Here is a 22221-nt window from a genome sequence, read left to right as displayed (position 1 = left end):
TCAGACCCTTACTACAGTAAGGATAGCAGACAGCTATTCTTAGCTTGTGGACATCAGAACAGGCGATCACTAACTTCCATTTAGATGAATGTTTCTACTACAACTAGTCAGCTGCTCTAGACATTCTGCTTACTCCGGACCAGGCCCTGATCCCTGGTGGCGAAAGAGAGACAGGCAACCTAACAAGACTACGTTGGTGAGCAAATAGACTGCCCTTGTCCTCTGTTCTATTGGAGAATGTGCAATAACTGCAGATCAAACCGGATCAGCTCCGTTCACAGCGATATCCAGTTGGATAAACATCTGGCTGGTTTTTCCTATTCATCATCAACACTGGACAGCAGTCTTGGGTGAGACGAAGGCAAGAGGGGTGTGTCTCTTTGTTAGCAACTTCTGGTGCGTGATCTAATGTTAAGGAGGTCTCTAGTTTCGCCTGAGAGAATAGCTCATGATAAGCTGCAGACCATAATATTTACCAAGAGAGTTTTCATCTATATTTTTCTTAGCTGTCTGTTTGTGACCCGATTCAGGAAACTAGGTGTAAAAAAAGCAATTTGAACGTAAAAATATGTTTCTAGCAAAGTGCATTTTTGTTTTAACAGAAATGCCTTCTCGAACATGTGAACTTTCATGTGCCTTAATAACAAACTTGTATGCCATCTGTAAATATGAATACAATTGTTAAATTACTAGCCTTGTTGGTTAAGCCACAATAAAAGGAAGCAACCTTCCCACTAGCCATGAATGGCTGAGATAATGAGTGGGCTGGACATGCCGAGAGAGGAGTTTGGATTGGTCTGCCATATAGAAGGCTTCTGTCTATTTGAGCTCTTCAGTCTGTGTTGGTAATCCTGTGGAAAACGGCTTATAAAATGTTTTATTGTGTAGTGGAGCTGCATAAGTGTTGCTCTCCACTTTCTGGAGGATCGAGTTTTGAAATCAGTGGAATTAGAGTATGATAGCTAAAGAGATGGGAAAACACCTGTCTCCAGGTGACATCTTCAAACTCAGGGCAACCATGGTGTGGCATTCCTGACAGGGAGACACGTCCATCATTACATGACGTGTGTACAACACCCGTTTAATATAGTCGGTGTCAGTAAACGTCAGCAAAAAAGTGTAATGAAATTGTTGCCAGCAGAGCCACGCTCTCCACGATATCTTAACCGCCATCGATAAGAAACAATACTGTGCAGCCGTATTCATTGGCCTGGCCAAGGCTTTTGACACTGTCAATCACCACATCCTCATCGGCAGACTCGATAGCCTTGGTTTCTCAAATGACTGCCTCGCCTGGTACACCAACTACTTATTTGATAGAGTTCAGTGTGTCAAATCGGAGGGCCTGTTGCCTCTGGCCTCTGGCCTTGGACCGACTCTCTTCTCTGTATACATCAATGATGTCGCTCTTGCTGCTGGTGAGTCGCTGATCCACCTCTACGCAGACGACACCATTCTGTATACTTCTGGCCCTTCTTTGGACACTGTGTTAAGAACCCTCCAGATGAGCTTCAATGCCATACAACTCTCCTTCCATGGCCTCCAACTGCTCTTAAATACAAGTAAAACTAAATGCATGCTTTATTTCTATCTCTACTTTGCACATTCTTCCACTGCAAATCAACCATTCCAGTGTTTTACTTGCTATATTGTATTTACTTCACCACCATGGCCTTTTTTTTGCCTTTACCTCCCTTATCTCACCTCATTGGCTCACATTGTATATAGACTTATTTTTCTACTGTATTATTGACTGTATGTTTGTTTTACTCCATGTGTAACTCTGTGTCGTTGTATGTGTCGAACTGGTTTGCCTTATCTTGGCCAGGTCGCAGTTGTAAATGAGAACTTGTTCTCAACTTGCCTACCTGGTTAAATAAAGGTGTTCTCAACTAGCCTACCTGGTTAAATAAAGGTGAAATAAATCAATAAATAAAAAGAGCAGGTTCGGCTGTTTTCATATTATCCAGAGGTAAACAAATCATCGGCCAGAGTGTCAAGTGTGGGATCTGAACGCTCCGAGAGCGAAACCAGATGGGTGGGGCTAAAGCTTAAGAGGGTGTGAACGATGCTGAATGGGTGTAGACAAAGAAGAGCTCTTCACTAGATACCAAAACATTCAAAGGACATTTTCTCAAAAGTGAGTTTACAAGTTGATCAACTTTCAAAGCAGAATTACTTTCCCATTGTTCCTCAACTGTAGTGTATGATGTACCATTTTCTAGCTCTGAGTCTCTACTTTTATCCAAGGTAAAAAAAATACAAATAAATTCAAATTGGTGCCGGTCGGTCACATATGAGAGTTTAGAGGCCAGAGTGATAGAGAATATTGTTTCTGAATAAGATATGCGAGGTCAGAGGCCAGGGTGATGGAGAACATTGTTTCTGAATAAGATATGCGGGATCAGAGGCAAAGGGTGATGGAGAACATTGTTTCTGAATAAGATATGAGGGATCAGAGGCCAGAGTGATGGAGAACGTTGTTTCTGAATAAGATATGAGAGATCAGAGGCCAGAGTGATGGAGAACATTGTTTCTGAATAAGATATGCGGGATCAGAGGCCAGGGTGATGGAGAACATTGTTTCTGAATAAGATATGATGGATCAGAGGCCAGAGTGATGGAGAATGTTGTTTCTGAATAAGATATGAGGGATCAGAGGCCAGAGTGATGGAGAACATTGTTTCTGAATAAGATATGAGGGATCAGAGGCCAGAGTGATGGAGAACGTTGTTTCTGAATAAGATATGATGGATCAGAGGCCAGAGTGATGGAGAACGTTGTTTCTGATCTAAGCTGAGTATCAGTATCCACGACTCTAACCTGCCAGAACTATCCACAACTCAACTGGTCAGAACTCATATCCACAAGTCAACTGGTCAGAACTCCTATCCACTGGTCAGAACTCCTATCCACTGGTCGGAACTCCTCTCTACTGGTCAGAACTCCTATCTACTGGTCAGAACTCATATCCACAAGTCAACTGGTCAGAACTCCTATCCACCTGTCAACTGGTCAAAACTCCTATCCATTGGTCAGAACTCATATCCACAAGTCAACTGGTCAGAACTCCTATCCACTGGTCAGAACTCATATCCACAAGTCAACTGGTCAGAACTCCTATCCACTGGTCAGAACTCATATCCACAAGTCAACTGGTCAGAACTCCTATCCACTGGTCAGAACTCATATCCACAAGTCAACTGGTCAGAACTCCTATCCATTGGTCAGAACTCCTATCTACTGGTCAGAACTCCTATCCACTGGTCAGAACTCCTATCTACTGGTCAGAACTCCTATCTACTGGTCAGAACTCCTATCTACTGGTCAGAACTCCTATCCACTGGTCAGAACTCCTATCTACTGGTCAGAACTCCTATCTACTGGTCAGAACTCCTATCTACTGGTCAGAACTCCTATCCACTGGTCAGAACTCCTATCCACTGGTCAGAACTCCTATCCACTGGTCAGAACTCCTATCCACTGGTCAGAACTCCTATCCACTGGTCAGAACTCCTATCCACTGGTCATAACTCCTATCCACTGGTCAGAACTATCCACAGATTTTTATTCATTTTTTTATTTTACCTTTATTTAACCTGGTAGGCCAGTTGAGAACAAGTTGTCATTTACAACTGTGACCTGGCCAAGATAAAGCCAAGCAGTGCGACACAAACAACAACACAGAGTATCACATAAACGTACAGTCAATAACACAACAGAAAAATATATGTACAGTGTGTGCAAATGTAGAAGACTAGGGAGGTAAGGCAATAAATAGGTGAAATAATTACAATTTAGTATTAATCACCTGGTCAGAACTCCTATCCACTGGTCAGAACTCCTATCTACTGGTCAGAACTCCTATCCACTGGTCAGAACTCCTATCTACTGGTCAGAACTCCTATCCACTGGTCAGAACTCCTATCTACTGGTCAGAACTCCTATCCACTGGTCAGAACTCCTATCTACTGGTCAGAACTCCTATCTACTGGTCAGAACTCCTATCCACTGGTCAGAACTCCTATCCACTGGTCAGAACTCCTATCTACTGGTCAGAACTCCTATCCACTGGTCAGAACTCCTATCTACTGGTCAGAACTCCTATCCACTGGTCAGAACTCCTATCCACTGGTCAGAACTCCTATCTACTGGTCAGAACTCCTATCTACTGGTCAGAACTCCTATCTACTGGTCAGAACTCCTACCTACTGGTCAGAACTCCTATCTACTGGTCAGAACTCCTATCCACTGGTCAGAACTCCTATCCACTGGTCAGAACTCCTATCCACTGGTCAGAACTCCTATCCACTGGTCAGAACTCCTATCCACTGGTCAGAACTATCCACAGATTTTTATTCATTTTTTATTTTACCTTTATTTAACCTGGTAGGCCAGTTGAGAACAAGTTGTCATTTACAACTGTTGCCTGGCCAAGATAAAGCCAAGCAGTGCGACACAAACAACAACACAGAGTATCACATAAACGTACAGTCAATAACACAACAGAAAAATATATGTACAGTGTGTGCAAATGTAGAAGACTAGGGAGGTAAGGCAATAAATAGGTGAAATAATTACAATTTAGTATTAATCACCTGGTCAGAACTCCTATCTACTGGTCAGAACCCCTATCTACTGGTCAGAACTCCTATCTACTGGTCAGAACTCCTATCTACTGGTCAGAACTCCTATCTACTGGTCAGAACTCCTATCTACTGGTCAGAACCCCTATCTACTGGTCAGAACCCCTATCTACTGGTCAGAACTCCTATCTACTGGTCAGAACTCCTATCCACTGGTCAGAACTCCTATCTACTGGTCAGAACTCCTATCTACTGGTCAGAACTCCTATCTACTGGTCAGAACCCCTATCTACTGGTCAGAACTCCTATCCACTGGTCAGAACTCCTATCCACTGGTCAGAACTCCTATCCACTGGTCAGAACTCCTATCCACTGGTCAGAACTCCTATCTACTGGTCAGAACTCCTATCCACTGGTCAGAACTCCTATCTACTGGTCAGAACTCCTATCCACTGGTCAGAACTCCTATCTACTGGTCAGAACCCCTATCTACTGGTCAGAACTCCTATCTACTGGTCAGAACTCCTATCTACTGGTCAGAACTCCTATCTACTGGTCAGAACTCCTATCTACTGGTCAGAACCCCTATCTACTGGTCAGAACCCCTATCTACTGGTCAGAACTCCTATCTACTGGTCAGAACTCCTATCTACTGGTCAGAACTCCTATCCACTGGTCAGAACTCCTATCTACTGGTCAGAACTCCTATCCACTGGTCAGAACTCCTATCTACTGGTCAGAACTCCTATCCACTGGTCAGAACTCCTATCCACAGATCAACTTGTCAGCTTATATTCATGTAGGTGGTAATTGATCTGGTCACAAATAATCACTTTGTTCCATCAGAGGACACATTTCAGATTGTATCGTTGTTTCCTCACTGTTAAGTAATGCTGTGTATGTGTATTGGTGATGGTGTCAACAGCATTGAGTTGTTGGTTCATTTCCCATTTGTCAATTGTCACGGGTCCGTCTCGCCTGTGGCTTAACTGCTTAACTAGCAGGGTGTCGTTACCGTGGCTATGGCCAGGCGGCTCGTTAGGGGAGGGTCTCCAGTCCTTAATTAATTTTGTTTAAAGGAGAGATAGTGAAGTCACCTTCACAGGGCTGTCACATGCCAGGGCTGTAATTACCTGTATTTGCCAGGGCTGTCATTACCTGTATTTGCCAGGGCTGTCATTACCTGTATTTGCCAGGGCTGTCATTACCTGTATTTGCCAGGGTTGTCATTACCTGTATTTGCCAGGGCTGTCATTACCTGTATTTGCGGGCAGGGGAGGGGAGAGGAGGGGAGGAGAGGGCGGGGGAGAGGGGAGGAGAGGAGGAGGGGGCGGGGGAGAGGAGGGGAGAGGAGGAGAGGAGAGGAGAGGAGAGGAGAGGAGAGGAGAGGAGAGGAGAGGAGAGGAGAGGAGAGGAGAGGAGAGGAGAGGAGAGGAGAGGAGAGGAGAGGAGAGGAGAGGAGAGGAGAGGAGGAGGGCGGAGGAGACAGGATGAATATGATTTAACTAGCATGATACGCTGTTCATTCATTCATTATATGGGGATAGGAGAGGAGCTTATAGGGATTGGGAGCGTAGCCAAACCTCTGGTTCTCACAGCCTTTTAGAACTTAATATGTTCATATTTACCATGAAGAAACCTTCCTTCTAGCAGGCGCTTTTATGGTGCATGGAGGGAGAGAGGCTAACGGGTCCATACGTCCACACTACACGTCCTGCTAGTCTTCACTAAGCCTGTAGTCTACAGTAGAGACCTGATAGTCTTCTCTAAGCCTGTAGTCTACAGTAGAGACCTGCTAGTCTTCACTAAGCCTGTAGTCTACAGTAGAGACCTGCTAGTCTTCTCTAAGCCTGTAGTCTACAGTAGAGACCTGCTAGTCTTCACTAAGCCTGTAGTCTACAGTAGAGACCTGCTAGTATTCTCTAAGCCTGTAGTCTACAGTAGAGACCTGCTGGGTCTTCACTAAGCCTGTAGTCTACAGTAGAGACCTGCTAGTCTTCACTAAGCCTGTAGTCTACAGTAGAGACCTGCTAGTCTTCACTAAGCCTGTAGTCTACAGTAGAGACCTGCTAGTCTTCTCTAAGCCAGTAGTCTACAGTAGAGACCTGCTAGTCTTCACTAAGCCTGTAGTCTACAGTAGAGACCTGCTAGTCTTCACTAAGCCAGTAGTCTACAGTAGAGACCTGCTAGTCTTCACTAAGCCAGTAGTCTACAGTAGAGACCTGCTAGTCTTCTCTAAGCCAGTAGTCTACAGTAGAGACCTTCCTCTCACACTCTCCTCTTCTCTCTCCTCCTCCCAGGCGCCCCTACCGGCCCCTATCTTAAAGAGGACCAGTTCCACTGGCAGCTCCATGCTCACTATTACCCCCCCCTGCTCCGATCTGCCGGCGTACGCAAGTTCATGGTGGGATATGAAATGCTGGCACAGGAACAGAGAGACCTTACACCTGAACAGGTAATACATTTGGGAAACAGTATTACTGCAACATATGCTATATATAAGCACAGATCTTCATCTGTCTAAAACATTTAGTAATTAGCTAAAGTATTCCTATGTGTCCATGTTATTTACCACAGCTCCTAATAAAGTTATCAAGCTACCTCAACTGTGTAAATCTGACTGAGGGTCCAGGCTGTAACTCTGGGGGAGGGTCCAGGCTGTAACTCTGGGGGAGGGTCCAGGCTGTAACTCTGGGGGAGGGTCCAGGCTGTAACTCTGGGGGAGGGTCCAGGCTGTAACTCTGGGGGAGGGTCCAGGCTGTAACTCTGAGGGAGGGTCGAGGCTGTAACTCTGACTGAGGGTCCAGGCTGTAACTCTGGGGGAGGTTCCAGGCTGTAACTCTGGGGGAGGGTCCAGGCTGTAACTCTGGGGGAGGGTCCAGGCTGTAACTCTGGGGGAGGGTCCAGGCTGTAACTCTGAGGGAGGGTCCAGGCTGTAACTCTGAGGGAGGGTCCAGGCTGTAACTCTGGGGGAGGTTCCAGGCTGTAACTCTGACTGAGGGTCCAGGCTGTAACTCTGGGGGAGGGTCCAGGCTGTAACTCTGAGGGAGGGTCCAGGCTGTAACTCTGAGGGAGGGTCCAGGCTGTAACTCTGAGGGAGGGTCGAGGCTGTAACTCTGGGGGAGGGTCCAGGCTGTAACTCTGGGGGAGGGTCCAGGCTGTAACTCTGGGGGAGGGTCCAGGCTGTAACTCTGACTGAGGGTCCAGGCTGTAACTCTGAGGGAGGGTCCAGGCTGTAACTCTGAGGGTCCAGGCTGTAACTCTGACTGAGGGTCTAGGCTGTAACTCTGGGGGAGGGTCCAGGCTGTAACTCTGGGGGAGGGTCCAGGCTGTAACTCTGAGGGAGGGTCCAGGCTGTAACTCTGGGGGAGGGTCCAGGCTGTAACTCTGGGGGAGGGTCCAGGCTGTAACTCTGGGGGAGGGTCCAGGCTATAACTCTGGGGGTCCAGGCTGTGACTCTGACTGAGGGTCCAGGCTGTAACTCTGAGGGAGGGTCCAGACTGTAACTCTGAGGGAGGGTCCAGACTGTAACTCTGAGGGAGGGTCCAGGCTGTAACTCTGGGGGAGGGTCCAGGCTGTAACTCTGAGGGAGGGTCCAGGCTGTAACTCTGGGGGAGGGTCCAGGCTGTAACTCTGACGGAGGGTCCAGGCTGTAACTCTGGGGGAGGGTCCAGGCTGTAACTCTGGGGGTCCAGGCTGTAACTCTGAGGGTCCAGGCTGTAACTCTGAGGGAGGGTCCAGGCTGTAACTCTGGGGGAGGGTCCAGGCTGTAACTCTGAGGGAGGGTCCAGGCTGTAACTCTGAGGGAGGGTCCAGGCTGTAACTCTGAGGGTCCAGGCTGTAACTCTGAGGGTCCAGGCTGTAACTCTGGGGGAGGGTCCAGGCTGTAACTCTGGGGGAGGGTCCAGGCTGTAACTCTGGGGGAGGGTCCAGGCTGTAACTCTGAGGGAGGGTCGAGGCTGTAACTCTGGGGGAGGGTCCAGGCTGTAACTCTGGGGGAGGGTCCAGGCTGTAACTCTGGGGGAGGTTCCAGGCTGTAACTCTGGGGGAGGGTCCAGGCTGTAACTCTGAGGGAGGGTCCAGGCTGTAACTCTGGGGGAGGGTCCAGGCTGTAACTCTGAGGGAGGGTCCAGGCTGTAACTCTGGGGGTCCAGGCTGTAACTCTGAGGGAGGGTCGAGGCTGTAACTCTGGGGGAGGGTCCAGGCTGTAACTCTGGGGGAGGGTCCAGGCTGTAACTCTGGGGGAGGGTCCAGGCTGTAACTCTGATAGACTCCTCCATCGGCATTATGATCCTTCTTATCTGGTCATTAAACATGTACAGGGTTGTTCCAATCCTCTGGTGTCCCTTTTCAGGTCTCACACCTTGCTGCTGTGGTGGCATACTGTTATTTCAACCAAAATATATGGGATTTTATCAAGTTTGGATTTGTTCTTAAATTCTTTGTGGGTCTGTGTAATCTGAGGGAAATACGTGTCTCTAATATGTCTCTCTAATGTAGTCTGTAATAGTAAACTATGGATATTTTGGGGTGGTATGCGAATTGGAGTGGGTCTAGGGTTTCTGACAGGATGTTGTTGATGTTAGCCATGACCAACCTTTCAAAGCACTTAATGACTACCAACTTGAGTGCTACGGGGCGATATAATCATTTAGACAGGTTAACTGTCTAAATAACCTGTCTAAATGATTACTGCCCCGTAGAACTCACGTTGGTAGTCATTAAGTGCTTTGAAAGGTTGGTCATGGCTAACATCAACAACATCCTGCCAGAAACCCTAGACCCACTCCAATTCGCATACCACCCCAAAATATCCACAGATGACGCGGACATACAGTATGTAGTTCACTCCTCTACAACCCTGGGTTAGCTTGGACTGCAGCAGACATACAGTATGTACTGTAGTTCACTACTCTACAACCCTGGGTTAGCTTGGACTGCAGCAGACATACAGTATGTACTGTAGTTCACTACTCTACAACCCTGGGTTAGCTTGGACTGCAGCAGACATACAGTATGTAGTTCACTCCTCTACAACCCTGGGTTAGCTTGGACTGCAGCAGACATACAGTATGTACTGTAGTTCACTACTCTACAACCCTGGGTTAGCTTGGACTGCAGCAGACATACAGTATATAGTTCACTACTCTACAACCCTGGGTTAGCTTGGACTGCAGCAGACATACAGTATGTACTGTAGTTCACTACTCTACAACCCTGGGTTAGCTTGGACTGCAGCAGACATACAGTATGTACTGTAGTTCACTACTCTACAACCCTGGGTTAGCTTGGACTGCAGCATACATACAGTATGTACTGTAGTTCACTACTCTACAGCCCTGGGTTAGCTTGGAACGCAGCAGACATACAGTATGTACTGTAGTTCACTACTCTACAACCCTGGGTTAGCTTGGAATGCAGCAGACATACAGTATGTAGTTCACTACTCTACAACCCTGGGTTAGCTTGGAATGCAGCAGACATACAGTATGTAGTTCACTACTCTACAACCCTGGGTTAGCTTGGACTGCAGCAGACATACAGTATGTAGTTCACTACTCTACAACCCTGGGTTAGCTTGGACTGCAGCAGACATACAGTATGTAGTTCACTACTCTACAACCCTGGGTTAGCTTGGACTGCAGCAGACATACAGTATGTACTGTAGTTCACTACTCTACAACCCTGGGTTAGCTTGGACTGCAGCAGACATACAGTATGTAGTTCACTACTCTACAACCCTGGGTTAGCTTGGACTGCAGCAGATATACAGTATGTACTGTAGTTCACTACTCTACAACCCTGGGTTAGCTTGGACTGCAGCAGACATACAGTATGTACTGTAGTTCACTACTCTACAACCCTGGGTTAGCTTGGACTGCAGCAGACATACAGTATGTAGTTCACTACTCTACAACCCTGGGTTAGCTTGGACTGCAGCAGACATACAGTATGTAGTTCACTACTCTACAACCCTGGGTTAGCTTGGAACGCAGCAGACATATAGTATGTACTGTAGTTCACTACTCTACAACCCTGGGTTAGCTTGGAATGCAGCAGACACCCTGTATTCACACTGTAAAAGGTTTAGTAAATGCTTCTGCCTCTATTGGCAGTAATACAGTCTCTTCTGGGTTGTCAGAATGAGGCCCACTCTGTCATGAAACATTGGAGGGATTCCCTTGTTGAATGTTTCCTACATGACCGTTGCTGATGACATAATGTACTGTGGCGTACAGCAGGTCAGCCACCAGGGGGAGACTCGTCGAGGCCTGGTGACAGACGGAGTATACATCACGAGGCGATGGCTCCATCTGCTGGATGTGCCAGGTCTCGACGGGCTCTCCGCCCAGTACTAATTGAGGCTGATGGGGGAGTTTGTGAGTAATCAAGGGCTGATTGCTCACCAGCTGTACAAACCCAATAAAGCTGCCAGAAGGGCAACACACAGGAGAGGACTGGGGAAATTAAGGTGACTTCCTTGTAGTTGGAGACGATGCCGGGGGCTAAGACGAGGGAGTACAGCAAGACCCGGAGCCCAGAAGACGGTATCCCGGAGAGGGTCTCATGGGGGAGAACTATCCTTTTCTTATGATTTATTATTTAATAAACACCCTTGAAACCGAGCTAATCATACTTTGTCCATGTCTGATCTGTGTAAACGTCTTGACACAACCCCCTGGTCTGCCACAAGTGGTGTAGAATGCGGGAAATCTGACAACGTGGTCAGATCAGGGTTGACGTTTACACAGCATCAGCATGGACGAGCTGATAGCTCAGTTCGTCCGGGCCCAACAAGCACAACATGCGGTTTAGGAATGAACGCTGGAGGAACAGAGACTACAAAACGTCCGCCTCGTTGAGGAAATCCGGAAGCTGCAAGGAGAAGCGTCTCCTGAATCACATCCCAACCAGTTTTTAATCAAGCTAACGGAAGACGATGACGTCGAAACCTACCTCTCAAGGCCGAAGTGGGCCAGTCTGCTGGCCCCGTTCCTCTTGGGGAATGCTCAAAAGGCGTATAGGGACCTGAACGACGAACAGGCGGCTAATTACACAAACGGGTGATACTCAGCCTCTACGGGTACAGCCTGGCCCATTGGGCTCAATGGTTCCACGACTGGAGGTTCGTAGCCGACGCATCCCCCCGAGCACAGATGAGCGACCTACTGTGCGTCACCAGGGCATGGCTCCTAACTGACGTATCCACCCTATCCATCCTCGACAAAGTGGTCCTGGATCGCTACCCTACGACATGAAGAAGGCAGCGAGTCTATGCCCGCCCCAGACCTTGGAGGGCCTCCTGGAAGCAGCGGAGACGCATCATAACACGCAGGCCCTGCTGAGTGGGAGCCGGGATGAGTCAACGACTCGCCCAAGGGGACGGAAGGACAGCCCCACTGTGGTGTACCCCGAACCGACAGCCATCAGGGCAAAAGGACCCCAAACCCGTGGAGAAACGGCTGGGGTAGGGCCGACCAGTCCCCGACAACCCCAGGTACATGGAGGTGTTTTGAGTGTGGCGCCCGGGGGCACATTGCCTGGAAATCCCCGGCTCAAGAGGAGGCAATGCCATCAGCTAGCCCCGGCGGTGAGGTGGGTCACACTGTGAACTATGTCACCTCCTTTTGGGCTCACCCCGAATCAACTGCACCCATGGTCCATGGTTGGCGGACACAACACGGAAGCGCTATTGGACTCCGGAAGTATGGTTACGCTCGTAACCACGAGCCTGCTGAACCAGGAGACCGAAAGGGGTAGGGAGATGTCCATTTCCTGTGTTCATGGTGACACAAAGCGGTATCCAACTGTATGGACCACCATCGTGACGCCACAAGGGAGCTGCCAGATGACGGTGGGTGCAGTACCAGAGCTTCCGGTACCTCTCCTAGTGGGACGGGATTGTCCGCTGTTCGCGGCCCTATGGGGGCACGAGTTGAGGAAGAAGGTACGAGCCAGCCGAAGAAGAGAGCGGGGACGACCAAAAGCCTGTGCGGCCCGGAAGCAACCGGTTAACCAGCATTGGTCTACGGCTCCGGAGTCGGAGGGGGCGCCGGAACCCGAACCCCCTAGGGAACCCCTGGAGGAGGATCCCATCCTCCTCGATTTCGAGGGGCCAGTCGAGACCCCGCTGGGGGCCAACTGAGGGGAAAATTCAGGACGGCCCAGTGGGAGGATCCGAACATGAAAGCCACCGCAGCCCAAGTGATAGCGGTGGATGGACTGCTACTTCCGTGGGTGAGTGACTGGCGATACCCCCATTTCAAAATCAAGAATAACCTTTTGTATCAGGTGTGACGCCAACACGGGGAACTTCGAGAGGTATTGTTTCTGCCCCGACGGTACGTGGGAACCGTTCTTCAGCTGGCCCACACCCACCTGTTGGGGGTGCACCTGGGAATGGAGAAGACCTGGGAACGGCTCGCCGCCAGGTTCCACTGGCCCGGGATGGGGAGGGCAGTGGAAGACTACTGTCGCAGCTGTCCGGAGTGTCAACTCACAGCCCCGAAAGCTCACTTCCGAAGCCCATTGGTGTCCCTACCGATCATCGGGGTGCCCGAGATCTTGACAGACCAAGGTACGGAGTTTATGTCCCGACTGATGAAAGAGTTGTGTGCCCTCCTGCAGATCAAGCAGATCCGGACCTCCGTTTTTCACCCGCAGATGGATGGGCTCGTCGAGCTCTTTAAACGCTAAAACAGATGCTGCGGAAGGTCATCGAGCAGGATTGAAGAACTGGGACCAGCTACTACCCCACCTAATGTTCTCAATCCGAGAAGTACCCCAATCCTCCACTGAGTTTTCCCCGTTCGAACTTCTCTACGGGAGGAGGCCACGCAGGCCTACTAGACCTCGCAAAGAAGGTGTGGGAAGCTCAAACGACCCCCTTACGCAGCGTGGTAGAGCACGTGGAGACGATGAGGAAGTGGATGACAGCCATATGGCCCATCGTGAGGAAACATATGGAGAAGGCCCAATATGCGAGAATTCCCAGGTGGGAGACAGGGTGCTGGTCTTAATCCCCACGGCCAGAAGTAAGTTCCTGGCAACATGGCACGGACCATACGATGTGGTCGAGAAGATCAATGTCAATTACCGCATACGACAACCGGGGAGATGGAAACTTCAACAGATTTACCACGGGAACCTGTTGAAGAAGTGGCATGAGAGGACAGCCTTGGCCATGTTATGGTCGGGACCCAGGACGCCAACGGGACCAGTGGTGGTCCCGAACAATGAGGACCTCGAGCCGGCCCAGAAGCAAGGGCTCAGGGAACTTGTTGATCGGAACACGGCGGTGTTCTCCAAGAAGCCGGGCCGCACGAGCCTCATTGAACACCACATCCGTTCCCCGCGAAACGGTAAGAAAGAGGCCATATCGGATTCCGGAGACCCGAAGAAAGGCCGTGAAACAGGACGTGGAGGCTATGCTGAGGATGGGTGTCGTTGAAGAGTACCACAGTACATGGTGCAGCCCCATCGTGTTGGTGCCCAAATTGGACGGGAGCCTCCGCTTCTGTAACTATTTCCGGGGGGTGAACGACATCAGCTTGTTCAATGCATATCCCATGCAGAGGGGGGACGAGCTCATCGACCAATTGGGAAAGGCCCGGTACATCAGCACCCTTGACCTGACCAAAGGATATTGGCAGGTACCGTTGGCAGCCTCCTCCCGGTAGAAGACGGCGATTTCGACACCAGACGGGTTGTATCAGTACCGGGTGCTCCCGTTCGGTTTCCACGGAGCCCCGCCCACATTCCAACGGCTGATGAACAAAGTACTTCGACCACACCAGCAGTACGCAGCGGCCTATTTAGTTGACATCATCATCCACAGCCAAGGTTGGGAAGAGCATCTGACGCGCCTCCAGGTGGTGCTGGACGCGGTCAGAAAAGCCTGGTTGACAGCGGACCCCAAGAAATGCAAACTAGGTTTCGAGGAGGTGGAGTACCTGGGGTATTTAATCGGACAGGGGAACGTCAAGCCCCAGGAGAGGAAGGTTCACGCTGTGCGTGACTGACCCGTTCCACGCACCAAGACACGGGTCAAGTCCTTCCTGGGACTGGCAAGATACTATAGCCGATTTATCCCCAACTTTGCGGCTATAGCTTCCCCCCTCACCGATCTAACCAGGCCCCGCCTCCCGAAAAGAGTGAAATGGACGAACGAGACAGAAGCGGCACTCAGCCGTCTGAAGGAAGCGCTGTGCTCCCATCCGATTCTCTTAACGCCCGATTTCCAGGTGCTGATGGTGGTCCAGACGGATGCGTGTAATACGGAACTAGGCGCCGTTCTGTCCCAGATACACGATGAGGAGGAGCACCCCTTCATGTACATCAGCAGAAAGCTGGTTCCTAGAGAGAAAAGTACTCCATTGTGGAGAAAGAGTGTCTAGCGGTGAAGTGGGCGCTAAACACTCTCAAGTATTACCTGTTAGGTACCCACTTCAGCCTGGTCACGGACCATTCTCCCCTGGTTTGGATGGCCAGGGGAAAGGACACAAACGATCAGGTCACCAGGTGGTTCTTGTCCCTTCAATGCTTCTCTTTTTCTGTTGTGCACAGGTCAGGTCAGGAGGAAGCATGGAAACGCGGATGCCCTATTGAGAAGGGAGACATACGTCGCACGGACGACAGTCCCCTTCCCGACAAAGCTAGGGGGGGGGGGGGGGCATACAGCAGGTCAGCCACCAGGGGGAGACTCATCAAGGCCTGGTGACAGACGGAGTATACATCACGAGGCGATGGCTCCATCTGCTGGACGTGCCAGATCTCGACGGGCTCTCCGCCCAGTACTAATTGGAGCTGATGGGGGAGTTGGTGAGTAATCAAGGGCTGATTGCTCACCAGCTGTACAAGCCCCATAAAGCTGACAGAAGGGCAACACACAATAGAGGACTGGGGAAATTAAGGTGACTTCCGTGTAGTTGGAGACGGTGCCAGGGGCTAAGACGAGGGAGTACAGCAAGACCCGGAGCCCAGAAGACGGTATCCCGGAGAGGGTCTCATGGGGGAGAACTATCCTTTTCTTTTGATTTATTATTTAATAAACACCCTTGAAACCGAGCTAATCATACTCTGTCCGTGTCTGATCTGTGTAAACGTCTTGACCCAACCCCCTGGTCTGCCACAGTACATTATGACTTTAGTTCATCTTCAACTGTCTCTGTTGTACTTTACTGTGACTCTACTCTCTGTGTGTTCCATCCTCAGGCTGCTGAACGACTGAGGAACCTTCCAGAAGAACACTACAAGACCATTGAGACGGCAGGAGAGTTTGGTGGAGAGACACCTCTGGCCCTACCACGTCACACCTCTACCAAACCTCTGACTCTACCACACCTCTGACTCTACCATACCTCTGACTCTACCATACCTCTGACTACCACAACTCTGACCCTACCACTCCTCTGATCCTGACCCTACCACACCTCTGACCCTACCACACCTCTGACCCTACAACACCTCTGACCCTACCATACCTCTGACCCTACCACACCTCTGATCCTGACCCTACCACACCCCTGACCCTACCACCACTCTGACCCTACAACACCTCTGACCCTACCACCACTATGACCCTACCACACCTCTGATCCTGACCCTACCACACCTCTGATCCTGACCCTACCACACCTCTGACTTTAACTCTGTCACAGGATCATCAACTAGACTCAGCAGCATACCGCCAGTTGGTGAACCCTGGTCTATCACATTGACATTAGATATTAAAGTATGAATAACAGGAAGTGCCTATCAAAACAGTTTGATACAAATACTACTAGATCTCTTTTTGGGAAGAGAAATATATAACATTGCTGATGGTGCCTTCAGAAAGTTTTCACACCCCTTGAGTTTTTCCACATTTTGTTGTGCTTCAGCCTGAAATAAAAATGTATTAGATTAAGATTTTATGTCACTGGCCTACACACAATACCCCATAATGTTAAATTGGAATAATGTTTGTAAATTGATAAAAATAAAAAGTTAAAATGTCTTGAGTCAATAAGTATTCAACCCCTTTGTAATTGAACCCTAAATAAGTTCAGGAGTAAACATTTGCTTAACAAGTCACATAAGTTGCATGTACTCACTGTGTGCAACAATAATGTTTAACATGATGTTTGAACATGTTTGTACCCCACACATACAATTATCTGTAAGGTCCCTCAATCGACTAGTGAATTTCATGCACAGATTCAACCACAAAGACCAGGAAGGTTTTCCAATGCCTCACAAAGAAGGGCACCTATTGGTAGATGGGTAAAAAAAGAAGCAGACATTTGAACATCCTTTGAGCATGTTGAAGTTATTAACTACACTTTGGATGGTGTATCAATACACCCAGTCACTACAAAGACACAGGCATCCTTCCCAACTCAGTTGCCGAAGAGGAAGAAAACCACTCCGGTATTTCACCATGAGACCAATGTTGACTTTAAAATAGTTACAGAGATTAATGTGATATGTGTATACTGAGAATGGATCAACAACAAAGTTAATCCAAAGTTAATCCATAATACTAACCTAATTTACAGAGTGAAAAGAAGGGAGCCTGTACAGAATCAACATATTCCAAAACAAGGCACTAAATTAAAACTGCAAAAAATGTGGCAGAGGAATTAGCTTTTTGTCCTGAATACAAAGGGTTATGTTTGGGGCAAATCGAACACAACACATCACTGAGTACGACTCATCACTGAGTATCACTCTGAGTACGACTCTTCATATTTTCAAGCATGGTCAAATGAAATAATTAAAACACATTGGCCTAGCAGGTGTCACTGCAGGCTTCTGTTCCTGGCTCCGACAGTGCAGTAGTATCTAACAATTCACAACAATACACACACATCTAAAAGTAAAAGAACGCAATTAAGAAATATTTCTCCAAAAAGTACAATCGTTGTCCCCATGTGTAGTTGCAAACCGTGGTCTGGATTTTTTATGGCGGTTTTGGAGCAGAGGCTTCTTCCTTGCTGAATGGCCTTTCAGGTTATGTCGATATAGGACTCGTTTTCCTGTGGATATGGATACTTGTGTACCTGTTTCCTCCAGCATCTTCACAAGGTCCTTTGCTGTTGTTCTGGGATTGATTTGCACTTTTCGCACCAAAGTACTTTCATCTCTAGGAGACAGAACACGTCTCTTTCCTGAGCGGTATGACGGATGCGTGGTCCCATGGTGTTTATACTTGCGTACTATTGTTTGTACAGATGAACGTGGTACCTTCAGGCATTTGGAAATTGCTCCCAAGGATGAACAAGACTTGTGAAGGTCTACAATGTTTTTTCTGAGGTGTTAGCTGATTTCTTTTGATTTTCCCACGATGGCAAGCTAAGAGGCACTGAGTTTGAAGGTAGGCCTTGAAATATATCCACAGGTACACCTCCAAATGACTCAAATTATGTCAATTAGCCTATCAGAAGCTTCTAAAAGCCATTACATCATTTTCTGCAATTTCCAAGCTGTTTAAAGGCACAGTCAACTTAGTGTATGTAAACTTCTGACCCACTGGAATTGTGATACAGTGAATTATAAGTGAAATAATCTGTAAACAATTGTTGGAAAAATGACTTGTGTCATGCACAAAATAGATGTCCTAACCAACTTGCTAAAACTATAGTTTGTTAACAAGAAATTTGTGGAGTGGTTGAAAAACGAGTTTTAATGACTCCTACCTAAGTGTATGTAAACTTCCGACTTCAACTGTAAATATCAGGACGTGCAATGTTGGAGTGGCATTGACTAAAATACAGTAGAAAAGAATACAGGATATACATATGAGATGAGTAAAGCATAGACTATAATGCAGTAGAATAGAATACAGTATATACATATGAGATGAGTAAAGCATAGACTAAAATACAGTAGAATAGAATACAGTATATACATATGAGATGAGTAAAGCATAGACTAAAATACAGTAGAATAGAATACAGTATATACTTATGAGATGAGTAAAGCATAGACTAAAATACAGTAGAATAGCATACAGTACATACATATGAGATGAGTAAAGCAGTGTGTAAACATTATTAAAGTGACTAGTTAGTAAATACAGTAGAATAGAATACAGTATATACATATGAGATGAGTAAAGCATTGACTAAAATACAGTAGAATAGAATACAGTACATACATATGAGATGAGTAAAGCAGTGTGTGAATGTTATTAAAGTGACTAGTGTTCCATTATTAAAGTGGCCAGTGATTCCATGTCTATGTATATGGGGCAACAGTGCAAGGTAGAGTAACCAGGTGGTAGCCGGCTAGTGGTAGCTATTTAACAGTCTGATGGCCTTGAGATAGAAGCTGTTTTCCAGTCTTTCTGTCTCAGCTTTGATGCAGCTGTACTGACCTCGCCTTCTGGATGATAGCGGGGTGAACAGGCTGTGGCTCGTGTGGTTGATGTCATTGATGATATTTTTGGCCTTCCTGTTACATCGGGTGCTGTAGGTGTCCTGGAGGGCAGGCAGTGTGCCCCCGGTGATGCGTTGGGTAGACCGCACCACCCTCTGGAGAGCCCTGTACCAAGTGGTGATACAGCCCGACAGGATGCTCTCAATTGTGCATCTGTAAAGGTTTGTGAGGGTCTTAAGGGCAAAACCGAATGGTGGTGGCTGCATCATGTTATGGGTATGCTTGTCATGGGCAAGTACTAAGGAGTTTTTTAGGATACAAAGAAATGGAATACAGCTAAGCAAAATTATAGAGGAAAATCTGGTTCAATCTTCTTTCCAACAGACATCGGGAGATGAATTCACCTTTCAGCCGGACTATAACTTAAAATACAAGGCCAAATCCACACTGATGTTGCTTACCAAGACAACGTTGAATATTCCTGAGTGGCCTAGTTACAATTTTGACTTATATCAGCTTGAAAATCTATGGCAAGACTTGTAAATGGCTTTCTAGCAACGATCAACAACCAATTTGACAGAGCTTGAATAATTCTTTAAAGAATAATGTGCAAATATTTTGCAATCCAGGTGTGTAAAGTTCATACCCAAAAAGAATCACAGCTGTGATCACTGCCAAAGAAGATACTAACATGTATTGTCTCAGCGGGGACAATAGTTATGTAAGCTGTCATCAAGATATATGTTTCATTTTTCAGACATTTTTATATTTTGTTTTATTTTAAGCTGTCACCTTTTATTATTTTTTGAATTGCTTTGATTTAGTAAAACTATTTTACATATTAAAGCTGTGGTTATTAATTAATGTACAGATCATATTTCCAATCCACATTCCATACACAGTACCAGTCAACAGTTTGGACACACCTACTCATCCAGGGGTTTTCTTTATTTTTACTATTTTCTACATTGTAGAATAATAGTGAAGTCATCAAAACTATGAAACAACACATATGGAATCATGTAGTAAGATTCTTCAAAATAGCCATCCTTTGCTTTGATGACAGCTTTGCACACTCTTGGCATTCTCTCAACCAGCTTCATGAGGAATGCTTTTCCAACAGTCTTGAAGGAGTTCCCACATATGCTGACCACTTGTTGGCTGCTTTTCCTTCATTCTGCAGTTCAACTGATCCCAAACCAACTCAATTGGTTTGAGGTCAGGTGATTGTGGAGGCTAGGTCATCTGATGCAGCACTTCATCACTCTCCTTGGTCAATGGCCCAAAACCCACCTCCAGGTTCTCACCCAGCATGACAATGCCACCAGCCATACTGCTCGTTCTGTGTGTGATTTCCTGCAAGATGGGAATGTCAGTGTTCTGCCAAGGCCAGCGAAGAGCCCGGATCTCCCATTGAGCACATCTGGGACCTGTTGGATCGGAGGGTGAGACCTAGGGCCATTCCCCCCAGAAATGTCCGGAAACTTGAAGGTGGCTTAGTGGAAGAGTGGGGTAACATCTCACAGCAAGAACTGGCAAATCTGGTGCAGTCCATGAGGAGGAGATGCACTGGAATATTTAATGCAGCTGGTGGCCACACCAGATACTGACTGTTACTTTTGACCCCCTTTGTTCAGGGACACTATTCCATTTCTGTTAGTCACATGTCTGTGGAACTTGTTCAGTTTATGTCTCAGTTGTTGAATGCTATGTTCATACAAATATTTACACGTTACGTTTGCTGAAAATAAACGCAGTTGACTGTGAGAGGACGTTTCTTTTTCTGCTGAGTTTATATTTTCAAAGTAACTTCCCCAACACTTTCATATCTTTTTTGGAACTGTCAATGAATAAGCCATAAATTGTACTTTTATTGAGAGCTAGTAAATGACAGACTACAATCAACATGTTTTTCCAATTTCACAGTGAGTGAGTTTCAAAGGTATAGCAAAAATAATCGTACATAGTCAATTTAAGTCATTTAAATGTCAATATGTAATTAACATCCTTGCATTCTATATTCCTGAATTCCAATATTTTTGGGGTGCAAAGCATTGAATCTGTAAATGAAATGATGTATTTATTTTTAGTGGGGTTTAGTAAGTAGCTGCCAGAATGCAGAATGACTGGTAAACAAGTTGGTATGAAGACATTTCCTGCAGTCTAATGACCAAATCACCCTCTAGTGGCCTCATGGGTGGAATGTCATAATTATTTTTCATAATTTCATATTTATTTAATTGACATAGAAAATCCGGTGTTTCTGTGTCAAACAGTTATATTTCAGTCTTCTGTGATGTATATGAAGGTTAATATTGGGATGCAAACTCAAAATGTAATACATTTCAACTCTATATATCTGACATGGTACAGGTGTCTTCTTTTTTTAAGCCCATAACCATGTGTGTGAGGTGGATACTTTTGTTTCAAAGTAGATTTGTTGTGACCTTGATTTAACCCAGTTAAAGGTTTCATATGTTTTTTCTTTACAATTGCTACATTTGTAACATGTTTATTAGGCCTTCGCCTTACACCAAACTGTTAATGTGACATTGATGTGACATTCTAAGGCATTTTTGTAGGATTATAGATTTTTTTTGTGATTTTAAATTACACATTTCTGACATAATTATTTGATATTTATAAAAAAAATTCCCAAATCGTTTGGTTATTTAAATGTACTTTTCGGGCATCTTCAAAATGACCCAGGGCCTCCCGAGTGGCACAGCGGTCTAAGGAACTGCATTGCATTGTTGCAGCCGTGACTAGGAGTCCCATATGTCTGCACAATTGGCCCAGCGTCGTCTGGGTTAGGAGAGGAGTTGGCCAGCGTGTTTTATTTGTCTCGTTGTGCTCTTGCGACTCCTTGTGGGGGCCGGGCGCCTGCAGGCTGACTCCGGTAGTCAGTTGAATGGTCTTTCCTCGGACACAATCGTGTAGCTGGCTTCCTGGGCGGGTATTAAGAAGCGTGGTTTGGCAGGTCATGTTTTGGAGGACGCTTGACTCGATCTTCGCCTCCCGAGCCCGTTGGGGAGTTGCAGCGATGAGACAAGATTGTAATCATGAAATCGGGGGTAAAAAAATGATAAAGTAAACAATGACACAGACTGAATGGACAGGTACATAGCGATAAGGGAAGTCAATTAGCAAGGACTCTTCAACTGGTAGCGTCAAAGAGAGGTGTGCCTGTCAATACATGTCGGTTAACTGGGTAAAAGGTACTGTGGTCAATGGCTCCACCTAGTGGCATTTTCTTTTTAAAGACAATCGCTGG

At 46.9% G+C, this 22221-nt stretch overlaps 1 protein-coding gene across 6 annotated transcripts in view; it reads left to right on the top strand.

Moving 5' to 3' along the window:
* galt (galactose-1-phosphate uridylyltransferase) overlaps positions 1-16593 on the top strand; it is a 110974-nt gene extending 94381 nt beyond the window's left edge. For 4 of the 6 annotated variants that reach the window (XM_031825991.1, XM_031825990.1, XM_031825992.1 and 1 more), the window contains 2 exons: positions 6887-7041; positions 15801-16593. In XM_031825991.1, the coding sequence (XP_031681851.1) occupies positions 6887-7041; positions 15801-15935 (290 nt within the window). In that variant the 3' untranslated portion in view covers positions 15936-16593. The remainder of the gene's footprint in view (positions 1-6886; positions 7042-15800) is intronic. The other 2 variants (XM_031825993.1, XM_031825996.1) reach the window with 2 other exon arrangements.
* Positions 16594-22221: the final 5628 nt, after the last annotated feature.

The sequence above is a fragment of the Oncorhynchus kisutch genome, linkage group LG6 (genome assembly GCF_002021735.2).
Source record: "Oncorhynchus kisutch isolate 150728-3 linkage group LG6, Okis_V2, whole genome shotgun sequence".
Taxonomy (NCBI): domain Eukaryota; kingdom Metazoa; phylum Chordata; class Actinopteri; order Salmoniformes; family Salmonidae; genus Oncorhynchus; species Oncorhynchus kisutch.
The sequence above is the reverse complement of the archived record's forward strand: the minus strand, read 5'-3'. Positions and strand labels throughout refer to the sequence as shown.